At 35.3% G+C, this 26,040-nt stretch overlaps 1 protein-coding gene and 1 pseudogene across 6 annotated transcripts in view; one reads left to right on the top strand and one right to left on the bottom strand.

The window, feature by feature from the left end:
• Positions 1 to 26,040, top strand: part of PIGN (phosphatidylinositol glycan anchor biosynthesis class N) — a 142,475-nt gene that overhangs the window by 82,877 nt on the left and 33,558 nt on the right. For all 5 annotated transcript variants that reach the window (XM_030926073.1, XM_030926076.1, XM_010388814.2 and 2 more), the window contains 8 exons: positions 2,418 to 2,526; positions 4,146 to 4,254; positions 11,274 to 11,376; positions 16,585 to 16,687; positions 18,289 to 18,375; positions 22,535 to 22,590; positions 23,195 to 23,270; positions 25,288 to 25,361. In XM_030926073.1, coding sequence (XP_030781933.1) covers positions 2,418 to 2,526; positions 4,146 to 4,254; positions 11,274 to 11,376; positions 16,585 to 16,687; positions 18,289 to 18,375; positions 22,535 to 22,590; positions 23,195 to 23,270; positions 25,288 to 25,361 — 717 coding nt within the window. The remainder of the gene's footprint in view (positions 1 to 2,417; positions 2,527 to 4,145; positions 4,255 to 11,273; positions 11,377 to 16,584; positions 16,688 to 18,288; positions 18,376 to 22,534; positions 22,591 to 23,194; positions 23,271 to 25,287; positions 25,362 to 26,040) is intronic.
• Positions 5,806 to 6,694, bottom strand: LOC115895502 (annotated as a pseudogene). The gene has a single exon (XR_004055701.1). The product of XR_004055701.1 is annotated as a nuclear transport factor 2 pseudogene (transcript).

Here is a 26,040-nt window from a genome sequence, read left to right as displayed (position 1 = left end):
CCACTGATAACTTAAAATGCCCCCCATTTTTTTTTGTTTGTTTAAGTCTACAAGGTTTTCTTTCTTTTATACTTGGAAGAATCAGTAAAAGTTTTAGTTTCATATGAAAAAATGTTCTGTTGCCAAAACAGAAAGGTCTCAAAGATACTGTGTTCGCCCTCTTTGCTTCAATCATGTCCACGCTAAAATGTCATGTAAAAATTAAATTTTCTGCTATTCTAAATTGAATGTAAAGATCTCTGTGGGAGGAAACTCTATTTACCTTGCCAGCTTTCCCATGTTTAGCCAAATTGTTTGAAAATTCTGCATATCTTACCTAAATTCCTTACTATGCTACTATATTTATTTCTCTTCAATAGACCTAAATAAATCTATAAAATAACTGGTTACCTTTGCTTTTAACTGCACTTTATTGTCAAGTAAATTATGGGCTGTTTGAATGTGTGTATGATCATTATTTCATTTAACATTTCCTCTCTTATTTTCTAATCATGGGAATTAGAAATTAAATCATCTTTGTTACTTTCTTCAGAACACTATAAGCATTTTTTAAAACATTTTAACCAAATCTGTAATGGATAAGGGTATATATTTTTAAATCAAGGAAGATTAGCTAAATAATATTTTGTAAAAATATGCGCTGATTTATGAGATTCTATACATTTTCTCCTATTTATATGAGACTACCAATATGGAATAGATCAGGAGTTATCCCAGGAAGTCAATTTATTAGCAGAGCTCAAAATAATTGTATTGAATTCCAACACCATACTATCTAAGCCATACTTCATTAGAGTGTTGCTAAGTCAAAATATTTTGCAACTTTCATAACCTACAAGTAGTATGTGAGAAAATGAATTCAAATATTTTCATTTATTTCTTGATTCAGATTGCTCTGTAAGCTCTTGTAATGTTTCTATAAAGCCCCTTTCCTTCCCTTCATCAGTCTCTGCCTATCAGTCCTGCTCAAGCAGTATTGGCATAGTTGAGCAGAATGTAACATATGCTAAAAGGGAAGGAAATTGTATAAATTTGCCACTTGCATATTCTATTAAGGATGAATGTGGGAAGCAAATAAACTTGTTAAAATATGAGAAATCTAATTTATATTTTAGAAAATTGTATTGTTTCCCTCTAAATTTAAATTGCTCAGTGATTTTAAGTTTATCCTACTAGCTGTATTTGCAACTTACTTATTTTGATTCCTGCTTCATGGGGAAACTTCTACTCTCCTTTTCGTCTGTCACAGCATCTCCCTTCTTCAGAAAATTACAAAGATGTCATTTTATAAACATTTAAGGATACAATTAAAGGAAAAAGCAAATTTGTACAACATAGTTGTAATGTCTGGTACTCCAGTGTTCTAAAGTAAAAACATATGCCAATACGTCTAAATACCAAATTATTTTAAAACTTAGAGAAAAAGAAAAAGCAAAGAATCTTGATCATATGTGACTATTTTTTCCTAAATTTTAATGATAATCCATGTTGAATATATGATTACCTTTCTCCTTAGGATTCTCAAAGATTGTATTTGAAGTATCAGCAACAACCGTCAAGCATTTTTCTGGCGATTCCTGCTTTGCATTCTTCTTAGGTGTCCAGCTCTGCTTTTTGCTCTTTCTTTTTTCTCTTCAACCAGTTCCTTTTCTCTTAGTTCTATTTGGGTTCCGGATTTCATCCTCAGCATCATTTTGGCTGTACTATGTTATTCAGATGTTAAGGAGGTGAGAAAGAGCTCAACAATAGGGCACCATTTCCCTGGTATCAGTCACCTTTGACTTTAGGAAACATACTATACCTGGTGTGCTTGAAAGGTGTAATTTGTTGTTTCATTACTGTACAAATACCTCACCTGCATGCCACCCATGTGACCACAGCCTACCTCTTCCCTCAGCCAGGAGCAGCTGAGGAAAATACCAGGGTCTGTCACAGAAGGGAGCTGTTTCTCCTACTAGAAATAATACGGGTTATATATGTAGATACTTTTTGCATGAGTAAGTTTCATAATCACAAAATACATGTTGTAGATACTGATAATATACTTGTTTAGTTATGTTTTATATTGTAAATTTTTGTAAATTTGCCCAATTCAGGCTAAATATTATAGTATTTGATATGCCTAAAATTTTTAAAAATTAAATTTTAAAAGTAAGGTAGACATACTTAAAAAATTGTGGGGAGAAGTTGCAAATAGTCCCATCCAGCAGTATCTTGATCCTAAGATTTTAAGTTTTCTTAAAATCTTAAAAGTTTTCTTAAAAATCTTAAAATGTACCCTTTTTGCTACTTCCTCTTAATTAAGCCAAATGACTGAGAGGTTCTGTATTAGAGTAAGATGTCTCATAGTTCCATCTGATACGTGTTCGGTAAATATCTGAAGAAAATTTAAAATTGTGAATTGTATTTCAAAACAGGATGGGTGCTGGCTTGCTGGTTCTTCTGCTATCCCTGTGTGTTGTAACATGTCTCATGAAAAGAAAAGATAGCTTTAGAAAGGAAGAGCTGTTGGTACATCTATTACAGGTCTGTTACAGATTTTCATTACTATGTTATACTAATGATATACCACAAATGTGTCCTATGGTTGTATTTAATTATGTTCATAAAATGCCATTACCTTTATGCTACTTAGTATCTGCCAGCTGAGAAGAAAGCTTTCCGTTTAAAATGCTACATGGAAACGTGTTCTTTAAGAGGTATGAAATAGCAAACGGTCCGTAAGAGGCAGCCCAGTGATGCCTGAAGAGCAGAGGTTGCCGAAACTGAAGGGACACCTGTATTGATACAAAGTTGAACTGAAAAGGGCTTCCTCTGGATTGAGATTCTACCTTGTCCTCATTTGGGTCGGGGAAGGTCACTTCTTTGAAGTGAAAGCAGCCTGGGGTATGTTTATATTAAGAATAGCCAGTTTAAGACTTCAGTTAATGTCCCAGGTGAAAATAAACCTCAGCATGGTTGGTGGCTTTGGTGTGGTGAAAATAACTTTTAACTTGGTGTTTCAAAATTGAGTCACTTCCCAGTTACGCTGCATACTAGATGGGTACTTTTTAGTAATTTGATTTCAATGTGTGTGTGTGTGTGTGTGTTTATTGAGATGGAGTCTCGCTCTTGTCGCCCAGGCTGGAGTGCAGTGGTGCAATCTCAGCTCACTGCAACCTCTGCCTTACGGGTTCAAGCGATTCTCCTGCCTCAGCTTCCTGAGTAGCTGGGATTACAGGCATGAGCCACTACGCCTGGCTAATGTTGTATATTTAGTAGACTTGGGGTTTCACCATGTTGGCCAGGCTGGTCTTGAACTCCTGACCTCAGGTGATCTACCTGCCCCGGCCTCCCAAAGTCTTGGGATTACAGGCATGAGCCACCACACCCAGCCACTTCAGTTTGTTTTTAATCTGTAGAGATAATATCTAATAGGGTTGTGACGAACATCATATCATGTGGTAGTCTATAAAATGACAACTTTTTCCATAGATAAGGATGGAAAACATCTGTTTTTCTTTTTAACCGAATAAATAAATAAATAAATAACCACATTTAGATCATAGACAAAAAGCAAAACTCATGTGAGTCTTCTCAAAAAATTGCCTCAAGAATCGAGCTGGGGTAGTAGATGGTATTTCCAAGAACACTCTGAAATAAAAATACACAACATTTGAAAGATTACATCACACGTGAAATTCATTCTTGGAGAGCAACAGGGAACTTATAAAAAGAGAAGAAATTTTTTGTCAAAAATCCTGTCAAGCCATTGGAACATATGTTTCTTTTTAAATGGTACTCTGACTGGCTTTACACTTAAGCCATAGTAGCTTTGACAGAATGTATCCAGAATAATGAGTGCTTTGACAGAAGTGAATGTTTCTGGATCTCTCTCTAGGGTAGCCAAGAATATCATGCTAACATTCTTATGTGCTTTGTTAGACATACCCCTGAGTATTAGGTAACTCTGTTACAAAATTCATTTTTGCATTAGGTTTATTAACTTGCATCAGTTCCTGTACTGTTCACTGTATTTCATTGATTCCAAGATACACATTTTTTCCAGATTTTAACATCTCAGAAATAAGAATGTCTTACATTTTTGCTAGTTATAGTCTTTCACTACCTTCTCTTTTTTTAACTTATTTCATCTTTGTCTTTAGGTGCTGAGCACGGTGCTCTCCATGTATGTTGTGTATAGCACCCAGAGTAGTCTACTTAGGAAGCAAGGACTGCCTCTTATGAATCAAATTATTAGCTGGGCAACATTAGGTAAGAGGCCACTCAAACCAAGTGAAGTAATTTGATCTGTATCATTATTGAAAGAAATAATTTTGTTGCAGGAAAATAATAATAACGAGCTATTATTTCTAGCTCTTGCTGGAATTTAACAAAGAGAATTCTCGTGTGCATGCATGTGTTACTAAGATAATTGGATAGAATATTTATGACCTGATAATAAAGCTATGTATTTATTAACATCTTATAAGATTCGACTAAGTGATTCCAAAAGAGAAGGGGGTGAAGAGGATCTTATGCTTCATTTTCATGCCAATTCATAAATTCTCTGTTCTTACACAGGGACTGGGAAATGTCTAAATTTTATCTGTTTCCCTTCCTGAAAATAACATCGACTAGTATACCTTACATATTTTTTAAAGCTAGTTAGACATTTGAAAGCATATTTTTCTATGTAGTCCTCTTAATTGAGAATGTTGAAATATATGTGTGAAGCAAACATGTAATTTTAGGACTTAGGTTTTCCCTTCCAGTTGGAAGACAAGAGCAAGTTTTGAGCCCAAGTTTTTTGTTCAGAGAAGACACTTTGTAATGCCAGTGAATAATTTGACATACGCTTTAACTTTTACATCTTTTGATGATTTTTGTTGTTTGGGTCATGGGGACCCACCCCTCATGAATGGATGTACTAACTTACATTCCCACCAACAATGTACAAAGTTTCCCCCGTCTCCACATCATTGCCAGCATCTGCTATTTTTTGTCTTTTTGATAATAGCAATTCTAACTGGGGCGTGATGATATCTCATTGTGGTTTTGATTTGCATTTCTTTGAAGATTAGCGATAGTGAATATTTTTTCATATACCTATTGGCCATTTTTACGTCTTCTTTTGAGAAATGTCTGCTCAGATCATTTGCCCATTTTTTAGTTGAATTAATAGGTTTTTTGCTGTTGAATTGTTTGTACTTTTTCTATATTTTGTTTTTTAATTCCTTGTCAGATGGGTAGTTTGCAAATATTTTCTCCCATTCTGTAGGTTATCTCTTCACTCTGTTGATGGTTTCCTTTGCTATGCAGAAGCTTTTAAGCTTGATATAATCCCATTTGTCTACTTTTGCTTTTGTTGCCTGTGCTTTTGAGGTCTTACCCAAAACATCTTTGTCAGACTGCTGTCCTGAAGTGTTTTCCCAATGTTTTCTTCTAGTAGTTTCATAGTTTCAGGTCTTACATTTAAGTCTTTAATCCATTTTGAGTTGATTTCTTTTTTATGTGGTAAGAGATAAGGGTCTTGTTTTATTGTTTTGAATATGGATATTCCATTTTCCTAGCACTATTTATTTGGAGAGACGGTCCTTTCCTCAATGTATGTTCTTGGTGCCTTTGTCTAAATGAGTTGGCTATAAATGTGTGGATTTATTTCTGGGTTCTCTATTCTGTTCCATTCACCTATGTGTCTGTTTCTATGCCAGTACCATGTTGTTTGGGTTTGGGTTACTATAGCTTTGTAGTATACTTTGAAATCATACCTTCAGCATGACTTCATGATGCCTCCAGCTTTGTTCTCTTTTTTTTTTTTTTTTTTGTTAAGAAAATTTTTGTGGTTTTATTGTATCATGAGGCATTGAAACATCTGAACAAATCAATGTCTGGGCGGTGAGGCAGCTGCTTTCTCCTTCACTTCTTTGGGTTACTAGAGCAACTTGTCAGTAGATTAAAAAAAAAAAAAAGGACAACCTTTTGCATTACTTAAGTCTTTCCAAGGCATGCGCTGGTACAACACAAATTTCTCCCATCAGATGCAACTAGTCTAGCGTCCAAACATCATGCACAACACCTCGGTGGCAGCAGCGCACTGCGCCCACTCCCGCCGCGGCCCTGCTCATTTGTGCATGATATTTGGAGCATCTGGAGGAGTGGGAATAGTATTGGGAAGAGGAGGGAGGAGGAAACAGCATGAGTGCCTAGTTGAGAGGAGGTCAGCCGAAGTTGTGCAGGGCCAGCCTGAACATGTCATTGGTGCAAACCCAAGCATCGTTGATGTTCTTTAATAGGAACATCTGGTGGAACCCCATGATGGGGTCTTCATCCGCCTTAAGCTGGCCCACAACCATGCTGATGATGCAGCTATCTGGAGTGGGCTGATGGTTCTGCGTGGTGATGCTGTGCTGGATTTTCTGGAACGGAAGGCTAGACAACTTCTCCACAATGGCAGCTTTCCCCTGGAACTGTTGTCCTTCCCACGTAAGGCATGACGCATCAATGTAAATTGCGCCTAGTTGGGTTCTATCATTATCAAATAACTGGTAGTAATGTTGAATGAAGCTGGATCCAATCTGCTCCCAAATTGGCTTGTCTCCCATTCTGGAGCGTCACCCGGCCTCACGGAGACCAGATTTGGAGGCCTCTCCAGAGTCAGGACTCCTAGTGACAACTTGGGCCCGAGGGGCTGGCACGATGGCGGCAGCGGCGGCGGCGGCGGCAACCCAGCGTGGTCTGCCGCTTTGTTCTTTTTTTTTTTTTTTTTTTTTATACTTTAAGTTCTAGGGTACATGTGCATAACGTGCAGGTTTGTTACATATGTATACTTATGCCATGTTGGTGTGCTGCACCCATCAACTCGTCAGCACCCATCAATTCATCATTTATATCATGTATAACTCCCCAGTGCAATCCCTCCCTCCTCCCCCCTCCCCATGATAGGCCCCAGTGCGTGATGTTCCCCTTCCCGAGTCCAAGTGATCTCATTGTTCAGTTCCCACCTATGAGTGAGAACATGCGGTGTTTGGTTTTCTGTTCTTGTGATAGTTTGCTAAGAATGATGGTTTCCAGCTGCATCCATGTCCCTACAAAGGACGCAAACTCATCGTTTTTTATGGCTGCATAGTATTCCATGGTGTATATGTGCCACATTTTCTTAATCCAGTCTGTCACAGATGGACATTTGGGTTGATTCCAAGTCTTTGCTATTGTGAATAGTGCCGCAATAAACATACGTGTGCATGTGTCTTTGTAGTAGACTAATTTATAATCCTTTGGGTATATACCCAGTAGTGGGATGGCTGGGTCATATGGTACATCTAGTTCTAGATCCTTGAGGAATTGCCATACTGTTTTCCATAATGGTTGAACTAGTTTACAATCCCACCAACAGTGTAAAAGTGTTCCTATTTCTCCACATCCTCTCCAACAACTGTTGTTTCCTGACTTCTTAATGATTGCCATTCTAACTGGTGTGAGATGGTATCTCATTGTGGTTTTGATTTGCATTTCTCTGATGGCGAGTGATGATGAGCATTTTTTCATGTGTCTGTTGGCTGTATGAATGTCTTCTTTTGAGAAATGTCTGTTCATATCCTTTGCCCACTTTTTGATGGGGTTGTTTGTTTTTTTCTTGTATATTTGTTTGAGTTCTTTGTAGATTCTGGATATTAGCCCTTTGTCAGATGAGTAGGTTGCAAAAATTTTCTCCCATTCTGTAGGTTGCCTGTTCACTCTGATGGTAGTTTCTTTTGCTGTGCAAAAGCTCTTTAGTTTAATTAGATCCCATTTGTCAATTTTGGCTTTTGCTGCCGTTGCTTTTGGTGTTTTAGACATGAAGTCCTTGCCCATGCCTATGTCCTGAATGGTACTACCTAGATTTTCTTCTAGGGTTTTTATGGTATTAGGTCTAACATTTAAGTCTCTAATCCATCTTGAATTCATCTTTGTATAAGGGGTAAGGAAAGGATCCAGTTTCAGCTTTCTACTTATGGCTAGCCAATTTTCCCAGCACCATTTATTAAATAGGGAATCCTTTCCCCATTTCTTGTTTCTCTCAGCTTTGTCAAAGATCAGATGGTTGTAGATGTGTGGTATTATTTCTGAGGACTCTGTTCTGTTCCATTGGTCTATATGTCTGTTTTGGTACCAGTACCATGCTGTTTTGGTTACTGTAGCCTTGTAGTATAGTTTGAAGTCAGGTAGCGTGACGCCTCCAGCTTTGTCCTTTTGACTTAGGATTGTCTTGGCAATGCGGGCTCTTTTTTGGTTCCATATGAACTTTAAAGCAGTTTTTTCCAATTCTGTGAGGAAACTCATTGGTAGCTTGATGGGGATGGCATTGAATCTATAAATAACCTTGGGCAGTATGGCCATTTTCACGATATTGATTCTTCCTATCCATGAGCATGGTATGTTCTTCCATTTGTTAGTGTCCTCTTTTATTTCACTGAGCAGTGGTTTGTAGTTCTCCTTGAAGAGGTCCTTTACATCCCTTGTAAGCTGGATTCCTAGGTATTTTATTCTCTTTGAAGCAATTGTGAATGGAAGTTCATTCCTGATTTGGCTCTCTGCTTGTCTGTTACTGGTGTATAAGAATGCTTGTGATTTTTGCACATTAATTTTGTATCCTGAGACTTTGCTGAAGTTGCTTATCAGCTTAAGGAGATTTTGGGCTGAGACAATGGGGTGTTCTAAATATACAATCATGTCATCTGCAAACAGGGACAATTTGACTTCTTCTTTTCGTAACTGGATACCCTTGATTTCTTTCTCTTGCCTGATTGCCCTAGCCAGAACTTCCTTTTTAAAAGCTCAGGATTGCTTTAGCTATTCAGAGTCTTTTGTGGTTCCATATGAATTTTAGGATTTTATTTTCTATTTCTGTGAAGGATGTCATAATTTTGTTTTAGGTATGTTGTTTGCAGCAAAATATTCATAACTATTACATTATCATTGTGGAATGTCACTTTTAACATCATAAAGTGTTCTTCTTTGCCTTATTGATTGTTTTTGGTCTAAAGTATACTTTGGTATCAGGATTGCAACTCTAGATTTCGTATTGTTTCCATTAGCCTTTATTTTTAGCCTTTATGAATCACTGTATTTTAAGTTTAGTTCCTGTGTTCTGCCTAGAGTTAAGTTTTGCTTTATGTGCCAATTCCACAATTTTTTTTCTTTTAAGTAAAAAGGTGAGTTGAGCTCATTCATGTTTACTAACGTGACTCTTAGGCTTGTTCTCAAGAAGCATATAAAATACTGCATAATGTGTAAGTGTGCTCTACTACAACAAATTGAAGATTCTGTCAATAAGATTCTGTCAAATCTTCTTATGTTGTAGTAGAGCACACTTATACATTATGCAGTGTTTTATATGCTTCTTTCTCTATTTGAAGTATCCTGTATGATTTTTTTTTATTGTCCTTGTTTATTTGATTATTATTTTGGAATGGTGAGGAGGAGATTTAGAATCAGTTTATTGCTGTTGTTCTCCAAACATAAAAGTTTCTCTGGGCATGTATTTTAAACAAGATCTTTCCTTCTTGGGATTGGTAAAGCTAGCTTCTAGAGGATACCTACAAAATGATGTAAGACATGAAATAAAGTTAACTCATAGGTAAGTCATCAGTATCTCCAAAGATCTCTTTTAGGCACAGATACACCATGGTCTAGCTTTAATGAGCATTTTTGTTTAATATGCTATGATCTCCAAATGGACGGTATGTTTTGAAATTGGTTCTACTTATGTCATTTAGAATAGAGACTCTTATTTCCCCTTTAGTATCTTATCAAGCATTTAGACAAAAGTAGAGCAAGGACCGAAAATGTGTACAGTTTTACAGAAGAAGTCTCGTTTGAACTGACTTTTATTATTTACTTTTTTTTTATTTTTTATTTTTTAACAACCACCATTTGTCCAACAGATTAACTGACTTTTAAAATCAGAGATATTGAAATGTTATTTCTTCAGTTAAAATATGTATCAGTTGATTATGATTGGAACTACACATCTGGAAAAAAAGAAGCTACTCATGTAAGGGTATTAAAAATATAACTTCATAGTCTTAAATCTTGCAGTGACTTGACTTTAGATGAAATTGACATTACATGTAAATTAATTTAGAAGATGTTGACTAGTAATAATAACCACAGTTAACAGTTACTAAGCACTATGTGCTAGGCACTATGCTCAGGGAACACTGTATAGGTGAAATTGTATTTAATCTTCACAGCTTTTTAATGTCATCTCTATTTGATAGGTGGGTAAATTTCTGCTTAGGTCAGTTAATGAACTTGCCCTATAGTTTGAGCAGTTAGTAAGTGATTCAGCCGGGATTTCATCCCATCTTGTCTATCTTCAAACTCTAGAGCGCTAGGGGGATTAGGAAGTTACGCACATTTCCTTCCCAGAATAGGGATGGAGGAGTTTACATTTTGCCACCCCACCCACTTCATCTGCCCTTCCTCCACTTGGGTAGTTCCTTTTATTATCCCGGGGGAGAGTTAATACAACTCTCACGCATGGTGAACTCATTCCTGTTCTCTTTTCCAAGGGGCATACTGCAACTGTCAGTGCATACTTTACAGTGGGAAAACTTGGAGAAGGAAGGGGTTAGGAAAAAATCAGTTTCTGAGGAGTAAGTTGTCTTTGAACTAAGATATAAATGCCTAATTAAGCAAAGGGTGCTAAATCTTGAGTAATACTTTTATTTCATTAAAAAATAGTTCATTTTTGAATTAATATTATTACTGTGATCTGGGCTGAATATAAATTGAGAAAATCTGAGCATAGTTAAAACAATGAAATGTAGTATTAATTAAAAATGTGAGGCTTGACTATAATTAGGGGAAATGTAGCCTCATGTTCAAGGTTACAAAGCAATAAATGCCATAAATGATACTAGATTATTCAGGGCTTCTACAGTAACTTTTTTTGTTTTTGTTTTTGAGATGGAGTTTCACTCTTGTCGCCTAGGCTGGAGTGCAGTGGTGCAATCTCGGCTCACTGCAACCTCTGCCTCCTGAGTTCAAGCAATTCTCCTACCTCAGCCTCCTGAGTAGCTGGGATTGCAGGCGCCTGCCACCACACCCGGCTAATTTTTGTATTTTTGGTAAAGATGGGATTTTACCATATTGGCAAGGCTGGTCTCGAACTCCTGACCTCAGGTGATCCACCCACCTCAGCCTCCCAAAGTGCTGAGATTACAGGTGTGAGCCACCATGCCTGGCTCTACACTAACATTTTTTTGTGTCTCTTGTACTGACAAATGGCCTGTTTTGTTTCATTGCAGCCTCTTCCTTGGTTGTGCCACTACTGAGTTCTCCAGCTGTCTTTCAGCGATTGTTCAGCATACTTCTTTCATTGATGTCAACCTACCTACTTCTAAGCACAGGGTATAAACTTTTTAACAATTTAATTTTATAGCAGCAAGTTTTAAATGATATATTGATATTTTCTCTATTAGTATTTAACTTCTGGAAATGAAAAATATTTTCTAAATCTTGAGGGATACATTATAAATATTTACTTCTCAGTGAGGACTATATCTGACTTGATCTGTAATCTTCTGTTTTCTTTTTTTATCCATTTCATAGTGTTGCTTGCTGTCTTTGTGTTTCTCTTTTCTGAAGTTGCTAAAATATCACTTAACTATAATGTTAGAAAATTCTGATTGATTATGGAAGAATTTTAAGTCTCATTGACTTTTATTTTTTATTGCATTCCTTGTATCCATTTTAAATTATGCTTTGATTCGTCCATTCTTCTTTGAATATAGTACTTTTTTAATCTTACACATCTCACAGTTCAAATATTCATTTCATTCAGAGAACCTTCAGAATATTTTCCCAAAACTTTTAAAGATTTTTATTTAAGATTGAAATTTTCTTATCAAAACAAAACAAAAGAAAACAAAAAATCAGCAGCTTGACTTGGGGTGAATCCCAAAGCATTTTCTAGAACTCAGTGAAGACAGGGATATACTCTGTCTGTTATCTTTGGAGAATTCTTTTCTTGTTTTTGAATTTTGTCCTTACTTAAATCTTTATGAGGGTACGAAATGTGCACATTATAACAAACAATGACTAGAATAAACAGTGAATAAACACCACTCATAAACAGTTTGAATTTTGGCCCAAATACACAATCTTGATCGAAGTTAGACTAAACCTAGGGATTCACCATTATGCTATAAGGTTATTCACAGTTCAAATGATTTTGTAAAGCCATTTGCGGTCTAAGGCTCAGGTTCTCCCTTTTGGAAACTTAGTTGTCATAATTCAATATTAGAGAGGTGTTCTCAAAGTCTTCCCACAGTAGACCCTAACACCCTAAGTGACCTGGACCTCAGGAGTTCTTGTAGTCTCATGTAAGAGATGATCCAGTGGGGCCTTAAACCTTTTTTTCACCAAAGCTGTCTATCTCCTTTTGTTTCCCTTCCCCCTGCCTAACCAGATGTGGGCCACAGCTCTGAAGATGTGATACAAATGTCATGGAACTTTTTACCAGCTACCTAATAAGATTTTAAGAGAGGCTTTCTTTGAGATTTAGACCTTTGAAGTAGAACTTTAAAATAAAACTGGAAATTTATGAGCATCTGTTATTCAAGAGTGATGAACATGAGAGCTTAAAATCTTTCACAGTTTCCCCCTTTATTAGTGAAATTTCAGGATAAATAATTTTGTTAAATTAGAATCTATGAGAGTAAAAATGAATTCGACTATGCACAAGTTTTTAATCTATATAAGAAAGCAGAAGTTAAAATAATTTCTATTCTAACCTACCGTTTCAGGGAGACTCATGAATTTTATTAAGAGATTACACCCAGAGGTTGATTTAAGGAAATAAATGTTTGAAAGTGTCCAGAAATATGTACTAACTTCTGTATAGTCTCTTAATCAATAGGCCTTTCTCTTTTTTGAACTTTCAAATTCTAAAACAATAAACAGATTTAAAGGGATGTGTAGTTGATTAAAAAATGTAAACAAGTATAAAAATAGATCTGATTTGCTGGATTAGAAAAGGAGAGCAAGAAACAAAGATAACTGAAGTTTAATTTTGAATGAAAAAACTATTTCATAATGTAGCATGATTAATCATGTAACTTACATAGGGGATAAGTATTTTAAATCATCAATTTAATAGTCATAGGAGATGTCAAAACAAATTATCATAATAAGCATAATCAGAATCATAACTTAAAATCTAAAAAGGGAAAATCTATACCTAAAATCAGAATAAGGCACTATATGACCTTATTAATGAATTCATTAAGAGATATATTATTCAACATCAGAAAGTATATCTAGCTTTGCCAAAAAAAATTGAAAAGAGTATCTTGAAATAGCACAGTTCAGTCATTTCAATCAGTACATTTTCTCAGTGTCAAATCAGTTTTGTAAAACATAGTCCACCTGTTATGATTCAGCCTTACCATTTTGGATGACCTGGAGGGTTCTCTGTGTAAATTATTGAATATTCAGAATTACAGAATATTTAAAAGAAATATAGTTATAATATAGAAATACAGCAATAGTAATCCTAAATTCTTACAATGCATTCTTGATTTAATGAATAAAGAAGATTCATTTTTAACCAGCACTTAATTATTTTATGCAAATGGAGCTATTGTAATACTTGAAAATAGCTTGTTCTCTTGGTTAGCGCTGGTTAAATATTTCCCTTTGAAATTTTCTTTGCATTATTCCTTTGCCTAGCAAACTATAATACAAAGCTAAATGCCTTGTCAGCCCTATTCAATTTGCACAGAGACCAAACCAGCAGATCCTAATTTAGTAAGTTTTCATTATGTTCTCCCTGAGCCTGTGATGACATTTCATTGACATTTCAGTTTATTAATGCAGATATACAGACTTTATACAAAATATTGATTGTCTTAAGAGATAAAGTCCCATAGGAAGATTATCTTTATCTGGTTTATTCATCTACATTTTACAAAAGAAAGTGATCATAATGTATAGTTTTTAAAAGGAAATAAATAAATTCTACTATTTGTAGAACTATGACATTTATGTTTTTAAATATTAGGAAACAATAACTTCATATATAACTGCAAATCTTTAAAAAAATTATGGTCCCCTTTTGTTCGGAGTATGTACCTTGATTCAGTTAATCAACAGTTGTTTTTTCTTTCATATATCCAGTGTCCAGAGCGCTCTGCAGACACACAGAGAGAACCATTAGTGTAATACTGGTACACAATAGAGTTATAAGCTGCTATAAAATAAGAACTATATTTTACAGTGTTAGGCAATTACAAAATCAAACAATTAAGTTACTGTGAGTTAATGAAGTTGTGTATTGTATGAAACGAAGACTGACTAGAGAAAGAGCTTGAATAGGAAAGCTGAGTTAGTGCCATCAAGGACATTGAACTGAACTTTAAAGAAAGGCCAGGGATATAAGCATTCTAAATATTTGTTTTTCAGCTTTTAAAAAATCACTGGACATATAGAGTCATCACATTATGGAAAGTAGGGATAAGGGATAAAAGCATGTATTAACTCTACTCTCATTAATGTTCTGGTATATTTCTTTCTGGTGTTACCCCCCGTATTTGTCTTTTTAACATAAAATTAATTGCAGTACATGTTCTATTTTGGATCTTTTTTTCTAATTCACATAATTTCAGAAGCATTTTCTAGGTGGCTCATAGGCTTCCTAGCCACCATTTTAATAGATATTTAATATTTCATGATATGGATTTTATTTCAACTTTTTATTATTACACATAATATTTTGAGTTATGTTTTTATGCATAAGCTTTTTCATAGTCTGGATTATTTCCTTTGTTCACTTCTCATATAGTGTATGTGGGCCATTGGGTATGAACTTTCTTTTTTTAACTTGTAGTTGTCTTAAGAACAGTGCCAATGTATAATATCTACAACAAACTATATATGAGGAATACTGTTTCATCGTATCTGTAACAAGTATGTAACAGTATTTGGTATAAGAATATCAAACGTTATATTAACAGGTCAGAAATGGCACTGCTTTGTACAGTTTTCTGTACTTGTTTTACTCATGCTATTTTCTCATGTGTGTATCTGTTCATATCCCTGGGCCTTCTAAGTCTTATATATCAAGTGATTTGTGTATGTTTTCTGAAACCTGAATCTTTTCTTCTGCCCAGTCTTCAGTGTTATAATTTTATAATTTGTAATAGCGTTTAAAGTGTTTGGAATTTTTTTGCTTTCTCAGCTTTAGGAAATAATGCCATATGCTGTAGAGTTTGGTAGTTGAAAGACTCAAAAAGGAAATAAGTCTTTGTTTTGTTTTGTAACTTCTGATTAGATAAATGACTCACTCAGCAAATATTTGTGAACTGGGCCAGCAGTGGTGATGAGACAGACACAGACTTGGTTTTCAAAGATTTTATAAAGTAATAATAGATGCAGACAGGTAAAAGTGATTAAGACGGTGTAAGTACTATAATAGAGCATTTAGGGATTATGAAGGTGGAGCATTTACCCCAGACAAAGCGGAAACTGTTTAGAAAAGGCTTCTATCACTGTGTTGTCTCATGAGCACTTCTCCTTTGTTTTTGTGTCCATTTTACACTCCAGCCTGTAGGTGTACCACACAGTTAATCATTCCCCTGTGGACATGTAGGTTGTTTTCTGTTTCCCCCTTCTGTAACCAGTGTTACAACAGATATCTTTATAATGGAAATTGTAGCACATGTCTGATTATTTTCTCAGGGTAAACTTTTAGAAATGGCCTTATTGCATTATAGTATGTGAATATTTTTGAGATTCTTAATACATAGTATCAGATGGTCTTCCAGAAAGTGTATATTCCCATAGAGAGCATATGAGAGTTCCTTTTTCATCGCCCTCTTGTCAACACTTTTGTTTTTGAGACAGAATCTTCTCAAAGAAGATTCTCCTGCCTCAGCCTCCTGAGTAGCTGGGATTACAGGCGCACACAACCACACCCGGCTAATTTTTTGTATTTTTAGTAGAGACAGGGTTCTCACTATGCTGGCCAGACTGGTCTCGAACTCCTGACCTTGTGATCTGCCTGCCCTGGCCTGCCAAAGTGCTGGGATTACAGGCATGAGCCACCATGCCCGGCCAACACTGTTGTTTTAATATTGGCAAATATGATATATCACCATTGTTTTAATTTCCATATGTTATCAATAAGGTCAATTTTCATGTTTGTGTTCTTGTTACACCCATTTTTTTGAAAACTTAGAGTGTTCCTCTTCCTCTTCTATGTATGTTAATAATTTTACCTCAAGAATTATCTTTTGCCTTTGTCTTCATGCCTTCTTTCTCTTTTATGTGTATCTGTCATTTGCTTTATGAATGGCTTTTATATATTTCTATTATTTTAAACACATAATTATCTCAAGATTTCATGTCACTCAAAAAAGATGATGTTGGGGTTAAAATTTAAATAGTGGTTTCCTACTTTCTTCTTCTGGAAAGCCTAGAAAATTTAAGTTTTGTAATATTGTGACTTAGAAGTATTATCAAATTATTTTAATTTTGAGAAAGACCTCAGTGTAAATTTGCATTTTTACTTATTTTACTGTTTTTTTCTTTTCATTTCTACCTTTCCCCACCTGTTAGGTATGAAGCTGTCTTTCCACTAGTATTGTCTTGTTTGATGTTTGTCTGGATAAACATAGAACAAGAAACTCTACAACAATCTGGTGTTTGCTGTAAACAAAAGGTAACTGGTCAAAGTCATTGTTGTTTTTATTTGAGACTATTAGTCGCTATCCTATAAGGAAGTTGCAATGTTATTTCAAAAATTCTTTCTACTTAAAATTTTAGTGTTAAAAAGTTTTAGTTGTTTGGCATTAATTAAGTTAATAATTGGTAAGGAAGATTTTTTACTTATCACAGAAAAGCACAATTTTTTTGTTGTGTAGGTTGGGCTTTTCTTAGTGATTACTTGAGAATCATTGATTTTAAAAAATGTCAATATAAGTGAAGGAATAAAGAAAAGAATGCTTTTCACTTTTTTTTTTCATATTTCACATCCAATTTTTCCTTCCGTCAATTTATCTTAGAAGAATTTTTATGTTGTCACAAGTCAATTTATGAATTTGATTATAAGGTGACATTTAAGTTTCTATTGTTGTTTTTCTCTTTCTGGTCGTCCTAATCGAGATTGCTTATTCTGCTGCCTTAATGATTGTGGCCTCAGTCCAAATCTTAGATTGTTTATGCAACACATAATTCTTTGAGTTGGCTAAAATCCAACCATTTTTTAAAGATACCTTTATCATGGTGGGCTACAGAGTTAAATTGATGTTTCTTGTCTATATTTAGAGCTGATGGTAATTCTGAGAAATTGGTGATAGATTATTTACAATTTTACTAAGGTCACATAAAATGAATGTTACAGAAAATACCTTCATAGTTGATCCATCCTTATCTGGCTCCAGTTGAGTTTGTAGATCGTTATTGATAATTCAGAATGATTAATTTCAATAAAGAAGAAACTTTAGTGAGGCATATTTAGTAATTACTGGTTTTAAACTTTTAGTCGTTGAATATTAAAATAATACACAAAAAGCAATTTTGAGCAGATTTATGTAAATACTCAGAGATTAGCCTTAATATTAAATATTTCATCAGGCTGAGGATTATTGTGTTACTTTTTAAATTCTATGTTTTTAACTGAAAGCAAACGTATCTCTTTCTAGAAAAGAGTATTAAAACATCCCAAGAACTTACTAGAAAATTACATGGGAAGTAGGAATGGGAAAAGTCTACCTTTAAATTCACCCATTAGTGTTCTATTTGTGGAAGGTGTTTAAGCAAGAGTGCACTCACCTTGTTGGATTGAGTGGCTTTCTGTTCTACCAAAGACAGGAATATGTTGCTTTTTTACAGAAAGAAAATTTCTCTGCAAATAGAATTAATAGAGGGACAAATAAACGTTTAATTTTACCGTGCCTTTTAATATGATACCATATCTAGGTTTAAGATGATCAGGACACTCTGAGAAATTAGTCTTTGAAAAGGGAAGAATTTATATAGTAGTTTTAAAATAAAGCATTTATATAAGATAAGAAAAAGCTCAATTCTCACTTTTATTACACATATAGCAACACTACAACTGTATTCTATATATTATTTTACCTTTTGACAGATTTTATTAAGGTGTAATTAAACCCAAGGGAAAGATTTATTGTTTTTTATTTTTTTGTCAACACAGGGCATGTTTCTAGCCATTGTAACTTAGCCATTGTAAGTTTGCCTTCAAATATAGAAATAAGTCAACTGTTATTGTGCATTAATATTTTTCTTATTATCTCACAGCTTACCAGTATCCAGTTCTCTTATAATACTGATATAACTCAGTTTCGACAGCTGTATCTGGATGACATCCGTAGGGCCTTTTTCCTTGTATCCTTTGTTGAGACTTTGGTTTAAAGAGCTGCAACTCCCACTTAATGGAGTAAGAAGACATGGAAGGTGTTTTTGCCCATCACTTAATAGTGGTATTAAGTAGTTTAACCTCCCTGAATTATAGTTTTCTCATGTAATTCACATTAAAACATTTTTTGAACTATCAAAAAGTATAAAGAATAAGTATCTATATATATTCCTACTATTCAAGATATTAGCCATTAGTATTTTGTCACATACGTTTTTTTAAAAATGTGTTTTTAAGAAATTAAAACATTAGAGCTAAAGCTAAAGTCTTTCAACTCTCAACTTCAATCTAATTTCTCTCATCCTGGAAGAAACCACAATTATGAGTTCATATCTTTTTATGTGCATTTTATTCTAAACTCATATTACATAACATCTGTCTCACAAAGGTTTTTGGATCACCTCAGAGGCAATGTTGTGAAAGTTGTTAGTAGTAGAAGTTTGAAAGACAGTATGGCAGAGGAAAGTCTTAGTTTGGAAAGGCTCACTGACTAGCTGCAAGAAATCATAGGGATGTATTTCCTTTATTTTATTTTATTCAGCTTTATTGAAGTATAATTGACAAAAATTGTATATATTTAAGGTGTATATTTTGATGTTTTGATATATGTATACATTGTAAAATGATCACCACAATCAAGCATATCTATATATATATATATATATATCACATCATATCTATTGCCTCACATACTGTTTTTTCTTTCTGTTTTTGCAGTGAGAACACTTAAGATCAACACTCTTAGCATATTTCAAGTATACAATACAATATTACTGACTATAGTCACCATGCTTGTACATTTCATCTCCAGACCTTATTCATCTTGCACAACTGAAGCTTCATACCCTTTCACCAACATTTCCCCTTTCCCCCCTCCTCTCAGCCCTCGGCAACCATCATTCTACTCTTTTTTTCTAAGTGTAACTATTTTACTTTTGCTAGCTGTAGGAGTTCCTTGTATGTTTTGGATATTAACCCCATATCAGATACATGGCTTGTAAGTATTGGAGGCATTTCCTTTGAGCTGTCCATGGTGCAGAGTCTAGACCTCTCAGGTACAGAAAATAACTATTTCATCCTCTCTGTCTTTTACTTTCACTCTGTTTTGCTTTCTTTCTCTCTTTACAGGTTCTTTCCAATCAGCTAATACTAATAAAGCACTTTACCCATTGATCCTTGCATTTCCCTAAATTATAATTTCATCTTGTCCTTTCTGTTTAATTTTTTGAAAGAAAAATTTATAGTTGCTGCCATTATTTTCTCTCCATATATATACCATGTCCACAAACCTCTAACAATGCCTGACACATAGTAGTGCTCTATCAGTATGTGTCAGATGTCTCTGCCGAAGTTGTACTGTCAGTGGTCTGCAGGGGCTTCCTGATCACTCACATCTATTCAGTTTACCTGATCACACTTTAACATTCAAGTCTATGTTTTCTCTTTCTTTTCCCTTCACATCCAGGACACAGTACAAGTTTTCTTCTAAGATTTTTATATCATTTCTATTCTTCTCTATAACTACTTCCTTTGCCTGATCTTCAGCCATGTTTTTTTCTCCATGCTCCACCGTTAACCTTCTCTTATTGTGCCTGGTTTATGCCATATTTTCCTGTAACTTTGGTAGACACTTCTTTGCAAACAACTCTAAGATCTATTTTTCCAAACTTGACCTCTCTCGTGACCTGAAGGACCACATGTCTAACATTCTGCTGGGCATCACCAAATATGTGTCCCAAACTGACTAACAACTGCCACTCCTCTTCAAAGTCACTCTTTCTGGCAGGCCTTATCTCATTTAATGGCATCACTGTCCCGAAGACGTCCAACTTGTTGTCATATTTAACTGCTCCTTGTCCACTTTTTTTTTTTTTTTGAGACGGAGTCTCGCTCTGTCGCTCAGGCTGGAGTGAAGTGGCCGGATCTCAGCTCACTGCAAGCTCCGCCTCCTGGGTTTACGCCATTGTCCTGCCTCAGCCTCCCGAGTAACTGGGACTACAGGCACCTGCCACATCGCCCGGCTAGTTTTCTTGTATTTTTTTGGTAGAGACCGGGTTTCACCGTGTTCGCCAGGATGGTCTCGATCTCCTGACCTCGTGATCCGCCCGTCTCGGCCTCCCAAAGTGCTGGGATTACAGGCTTGAGCCACCGCGCCCGGCCCGCTCCTTGTCCACTTCTAAAGTCCCTGTGGCTCCCTTCACTCTTGATCTTCATTCCCACTGCATCAGTTCACACTTCCTTATCTCTGACATGGACTACTGAAATTGCAAATTGCTCCCTACTTAAATTTTCTGCCTCCAATTATTTGTCTTCCTTATCTGAATATCACACAGTTACTGGTGTTTCTTCATTATAACACCAGTCTAAAAGATTTTCTACTCTTCACTGTATCCACAATAAAGTTCAGGCTTTCTTTAAAAAACAACAACAACAACAACAAATGGAGTCTCACTCTGTCGCTAGGCTGGAGTGCAATGGCATGATCTCGGCTCACTGCAACCTCCGCCTCCCGGGTTCAAGTGATTCTCCTGCCTCAGCCTCCTGAGTAGCTGGGACTATAGGCATGTGCCACCAGGCCCGGCTAATTTTTGTATTTTTAGTAGAGACGGGGTTTCACCATGTTGGCCAGGATGGTCTCAATCTCTTGACCTCGTGATCCACCTGCTTCGGCCTCCCTAAGTGCTGGGATTGCAGGACAGGCGTGAGCCACCATGCCCGGCCAAGTTCAGGCTTTTTATTAATATGCCACTAATCTATATTTCTTACTTCATCTTTCACCATATCCTTCAATAAAGTCTAAGTTCCTATCTATCAAACCTTTTTACCCTTCCTTGGCAGTGTCATTTTTTTCTCACTGTTCTTTTTTTTTTTTTTTTTTTTTTTGAGAAGGAGTCTCACTCTGTCACCCAGGCTGGAGTGCAGTGGCCAGATCTCAGCTCACTGCAAACTCCGCCTCCCGGGTTTACGCCATTCTCCTGCCTCAGCCTCCCGAGTAGCTGGGACTACAGGCGCCCGCCACCTCGCCCGGCTAGTTTTTTGTATTTTTTAGTAGAGACGGGGTTTCACCGTGTTAGCCAGGATGGTCTCGATCTCCTGACCTCGTGATCCGCCCGCCTCGGCCTCCCAAAGTGCTGGGATTACAGGCTTGAGCCACCGCGCCCGGCCCTCACTGTTCTTTACCTTAAAATGTCTCTCCTCTATTTCTGTCATCATATCTTAGTCACCGTTTGAGTATTTTGAGACTATTTTATTTATGTTTATATTCTTAGTGCCTATCTCTATCTCTGACATATACTAGACAATAAACATTGGTTGGTTAGATGATTGGTTGAATCACTGAATCCATGAATACATTTAAGGCTCAACTCACCAACTCAAATGCCTCTTTTTCACTGAAAATTGTCATGATTCATACTTCCTCTTCAGTGTTGCTTCACCATTTTTTGTGGGTATCTATAGTAATAAAAGAGCTAACACTTATCAAGCCCTTTCAGTGGGCTAGGCACCATTTTAAGTGCTTTGCTCGCAGTAAGTTCTTGGACACTAAGGTTAATATCAATGTTTATTGCTTTACTAATACAAATGTAAGTTTAAGAAATGTCAAAAAGATATTCAGTGCTTTCTTATTTGTCATTCTTTATTGAATTATTTTAAAACATGGTTATCTTGTTTCTTCCTGAGCCTTTCAAGCGGTCTAGCTTGTGTTTAACATATGGTGGGTTTACAGCAAGCATATATAGACTATAACCGTGTCTTTCAGCTGAAAATGTCTATGTTATACACTAGATCCATGTTTTTCTTTTGAAAAAAATCACTAGCAGCCAACTACAGATATGGTCCACCTTGCTCATGTTAGGGAAGAGGAAAATAACCTTCCTAAGGTTACTAGGGACTGAGTGAGGATGACCTCTCAGGCCTCATTATTCTCAGTACACTGCCTCTTCAGTCTGGCCATTTTAAAATGCATTGACAAGGAGATACAATGGAATGTTCACTGAAAACAATTCATGGTCAATATGCAAGTAAAAAAGCAAATTACTCTCAAGGTAAAATTAGCATATTTTTCTAAATGAAAAGGAAATTTGTATGAAATCTGAGTTGCTTTGCCATTTCCTTGACTTCCTTTAGGTTTTCTTCTTAGTGACAGCATTTTTTGGAACTGGAAATATAGCTTCCATTAACAGGTAATTTTAAATGTAAGTGACATATGTATAACCAAAAAATAATGCAATCTGGGACTTCTATACCTTTTGTTCTGTACCTTACCTTTTTTTTTTTTTTTTTTTTTTTTGAGACAAAGTCTCACTCTGTTGCCCAGACTGGAGTGCAGTGGTGTGATCTCGGCTCACTGCAGCCTCCGCCTCCTGGGTTCAAGCAATTCTCATGCCTCAGCCTCCCGAATAGCTAGGATTATAGGCGCCCACCACCATGCTTGGCTAATTTTTGTATAGTAGAGATGGGGTTTCATCATGTTGGTCAGGCTGGTCTCAAACTGCTGACCTCAGATGATCCACCCACCTCAGCCTCACAAAGTGCTGACATTACAGGCATGAGCCATGGCACCCAGCCTGTACCTTTCTTTTTATACTGAATGATACATTTTGGAGATTGGTATGTATTGGCACATTCAGATCTGCTGCGTTCATTTTAGTGGCTTCATAATATGATGTTTGCTTATGTTTTAGTAAGTAGATTTCAGAGAATTAGTTTAAACATCTTTTTAGAAGAACATTCTTTTAAAGTTACAGAGTGAATTCTAAATCCTTTTCCCTTGTTATAATTCCCTAGCTTTGATCTTGCCTCTGTCTATTGCTTTCTGACTGTGTTCAGTCCTTTCATGATGGGAGCCCTGATGATGTGGAAGGTTAGTTTTCTTATTTTGTTATTTGTATTAAGCTATTGATTAATTAAGATTATAAAGTCATTTCGACAGAGCTAGGTAGCAATGGAAAGAAGATATCCTTTCATAGTTGGCACTGCTAAATTGGAGGTGAGACCTTCTATCCCTTACTCCAAACCACAGTTAATCTTTTTGCTTTACTCTTAAGTGCGTTTGACTTCAAAAGAGTAGGGATTCAAGTGTTAATTTGAGAGGATCTTATCAGATGTGATTAAAGCCTGTGGGAAGCTATGGATCAAACTGCAGTGCTGCTAAAGAGTATAAGGTTCCCTGAACCCATGTTCTCTACCTATGAGATTACCAGCATAATCTTTTCTCATAATCCATGTACCTAGAATTGATCGAGTCATTCAACAAATGTGTCATTTTCTCCTATATTCAGTAATGTGCTAGATACTAGCTGGGTGCTGACAATACAAAGATAATGACAATTTTCAGCTTTCCAGGGGTTCAGATTCCTCATTGTAATGTAATTCTTGTTCTTCTTTAAGGTAATTATGCTTGTTTTATTCCCTTTACCATAATGCCTGACACATTTTACTTAGTATATATTGGTTTAAATAAACTAAGCTGATACTTGCCTAAAATCCGATTACCTAATGTTCAGATTTATAAATAAAAATGATTAAACGTGTCATCTTAATAGGATTAATGTCTACTTTTTGTTACTACACTAATACAAATGGAAGTTTAAGAAATGCTAAAAAGATGTTCATTTTCTCATGTCCTGTTTTCTACTGAGTTATTTTAAAACATGTTGCTATTTCCTTAATTTTCATTCACATTTTTAAAATGGTGACTTTTTTCCCCCAATTTATTAAAGACCATGGACCTTTAATTAAAAACAAGAAAGAAAGAAAGAAAGAAAGAAAGGAAGGAAGGAAGGAAGGAAGGAAGGAAGGAAGGAAGGAAGGAAGGAAGGAAGGAAGGAAGGAAGGAAGGAAGGAAGGAAGGAAGGAAGGAAGGAAGGAAGGAAGGAAGGAAGGAAGGAAGGAAGAAAGAAAGAAAGAAAGAAAGAGAGAGAAAAACAAAGCTCATATTAAAATGCTAGGTTCTTAATCTCTAGCACGATGCAGTAAGCTTTAATGACATAATACACTTGATGACTTTTGTTGACTGATGTGTCTAGAAGTGAGGGCCCTGCTGAATTCTATTTTATCCATATGTCCTTCACTTGAAAAATAACTTTATGCAGTCTTGAACATCATTTATTTTCCATATCTCCCCCTGTTTTGAAACATATTTTTTTATAATATATATATATAAACATATATATAAGTTATATATTTTTTCAAAATTGATAATTGGAAAGCAATACCTCAAGGTATTAACAGTATTAGCGCTGGATTATGGATTTTCAACCGGCATAAATTTTGCTATAGCTTTATTTCAAATGTTTTATAATTTTTTTTCAAATTTGTTATAATGAGTGTGAATTTTATAATCATAAATAAATGTATTTTTTAAAAAAAACAAAAAGCAATGATTGAGAAGCTGAATCATGTTTATAATGTTATAGTTTTAAATAACCAGATGGGTTTAAGGATCTGTGAATCAAATTATCAGGTTATATAATTTATTTGATTTGGGCATTCTGTGTTTTTCACACCCTCTTGAAATCTTTTGAACCTTGTTAATTATTAGAATACATTAAACGGAACAAAATTTGTAATAGGCTTTTATTTGGAATATGTATTGATGTTTGCTGTCTTTTACACTGTATAGCTTATTACTCTCAAGGTAAAATTAGCATATCTTTTCTAAATGAAAAAGAAATTTGTATGAAATCTGAGTTGGTAGTTTCATCACTGTTCTATGTGCCATTGGTACCATGCTTTTATTTCAGTGTTTGCTTTTCACTAGTATATATAAAAGTTACTTGAGAAATTGAAAATATTTCTGTAAGCAGAAATAGTAGTCTTTTCAAAAAGTGTCTCAAATGCTTCAGTTATTCATGGCATCATTTATTGTTCTTTTACAGATTTTAATCCCCTTTGTTCTTGTTATGTGTGCTTTCGAAGCGGTTCAGTTGACTACTCAGTTATCATCAAAAAGGTAAGATGAATTCTTTTAAGAAACATTTGATTTGCCTGTTTTTAGGAGATGAGAGTAAACATTTGAAGACATTTCATGTGATTGCTATTAAGACACTGTAACATAGATTGTTTATTACACAAATGAGAAAATGTTCACCCGTTTAGTCAGAGTTGCAACTCATTAGAGGAAATTAGTTGATTAGGGCCTCTAGCAGACAAGCTTGCTTTCTCAGCAATAAAATGTTATTAGAATATTATTCAAGCTAGTGAAGAATCTCCCTAGAAAACAGTAAAACATAAATGTTAAATTATTGTAGTTAATTACTTGTTGTAACTGTGCCTCCAAAAAACAAAAGATACTCTAACTTATTTTGGTTTATTTCTTAAATATGTTATTAGATAAATGTGTGAACATTATTTCATTTTCCGTGACTTAAAATTAACTTTTCTAAGTGTCAAAAATATACTTAGTTTCTCAGTTATGATTTCTACACATCTGACAAATGGAGTGGGAAGTATTCTTTCTGAGTTTTGAGGAATTTCTGGAGCAGTCCGTCTTAAGCAATCAAGACTGTGTAAGAAAAGCTGTCAACTCAACTATTTGCTTTTTTTAACCAATAAAATTGCCTCATCAGCACAGGGACTCTGGAAAATACTTGATATAAATATGAAGCTTGGCAGTTTTGTTATTCTTGAAT

This window comes from Rhinopithecus roxellana, chromosome 21 (assembly GCF_007565055.1).
Source record: "Rhinopithecus roxellana isolate Shanxi Qingling chromosome 21, ASM756505v1, whole genome shotgun sequence".
Classification (NCBI taxonomy): Eukaryota; Metazoa; Chordata; class Mammalia; order Primates; family Cercopithecidae; genus Rhinopithecus; species Rhinopithecus roxellana.
The sequence above is the reverse complement of the archived record's forward strand: the minus strand, read 5'-3'. Positions and strand labels throughout refer to the sequence as shown.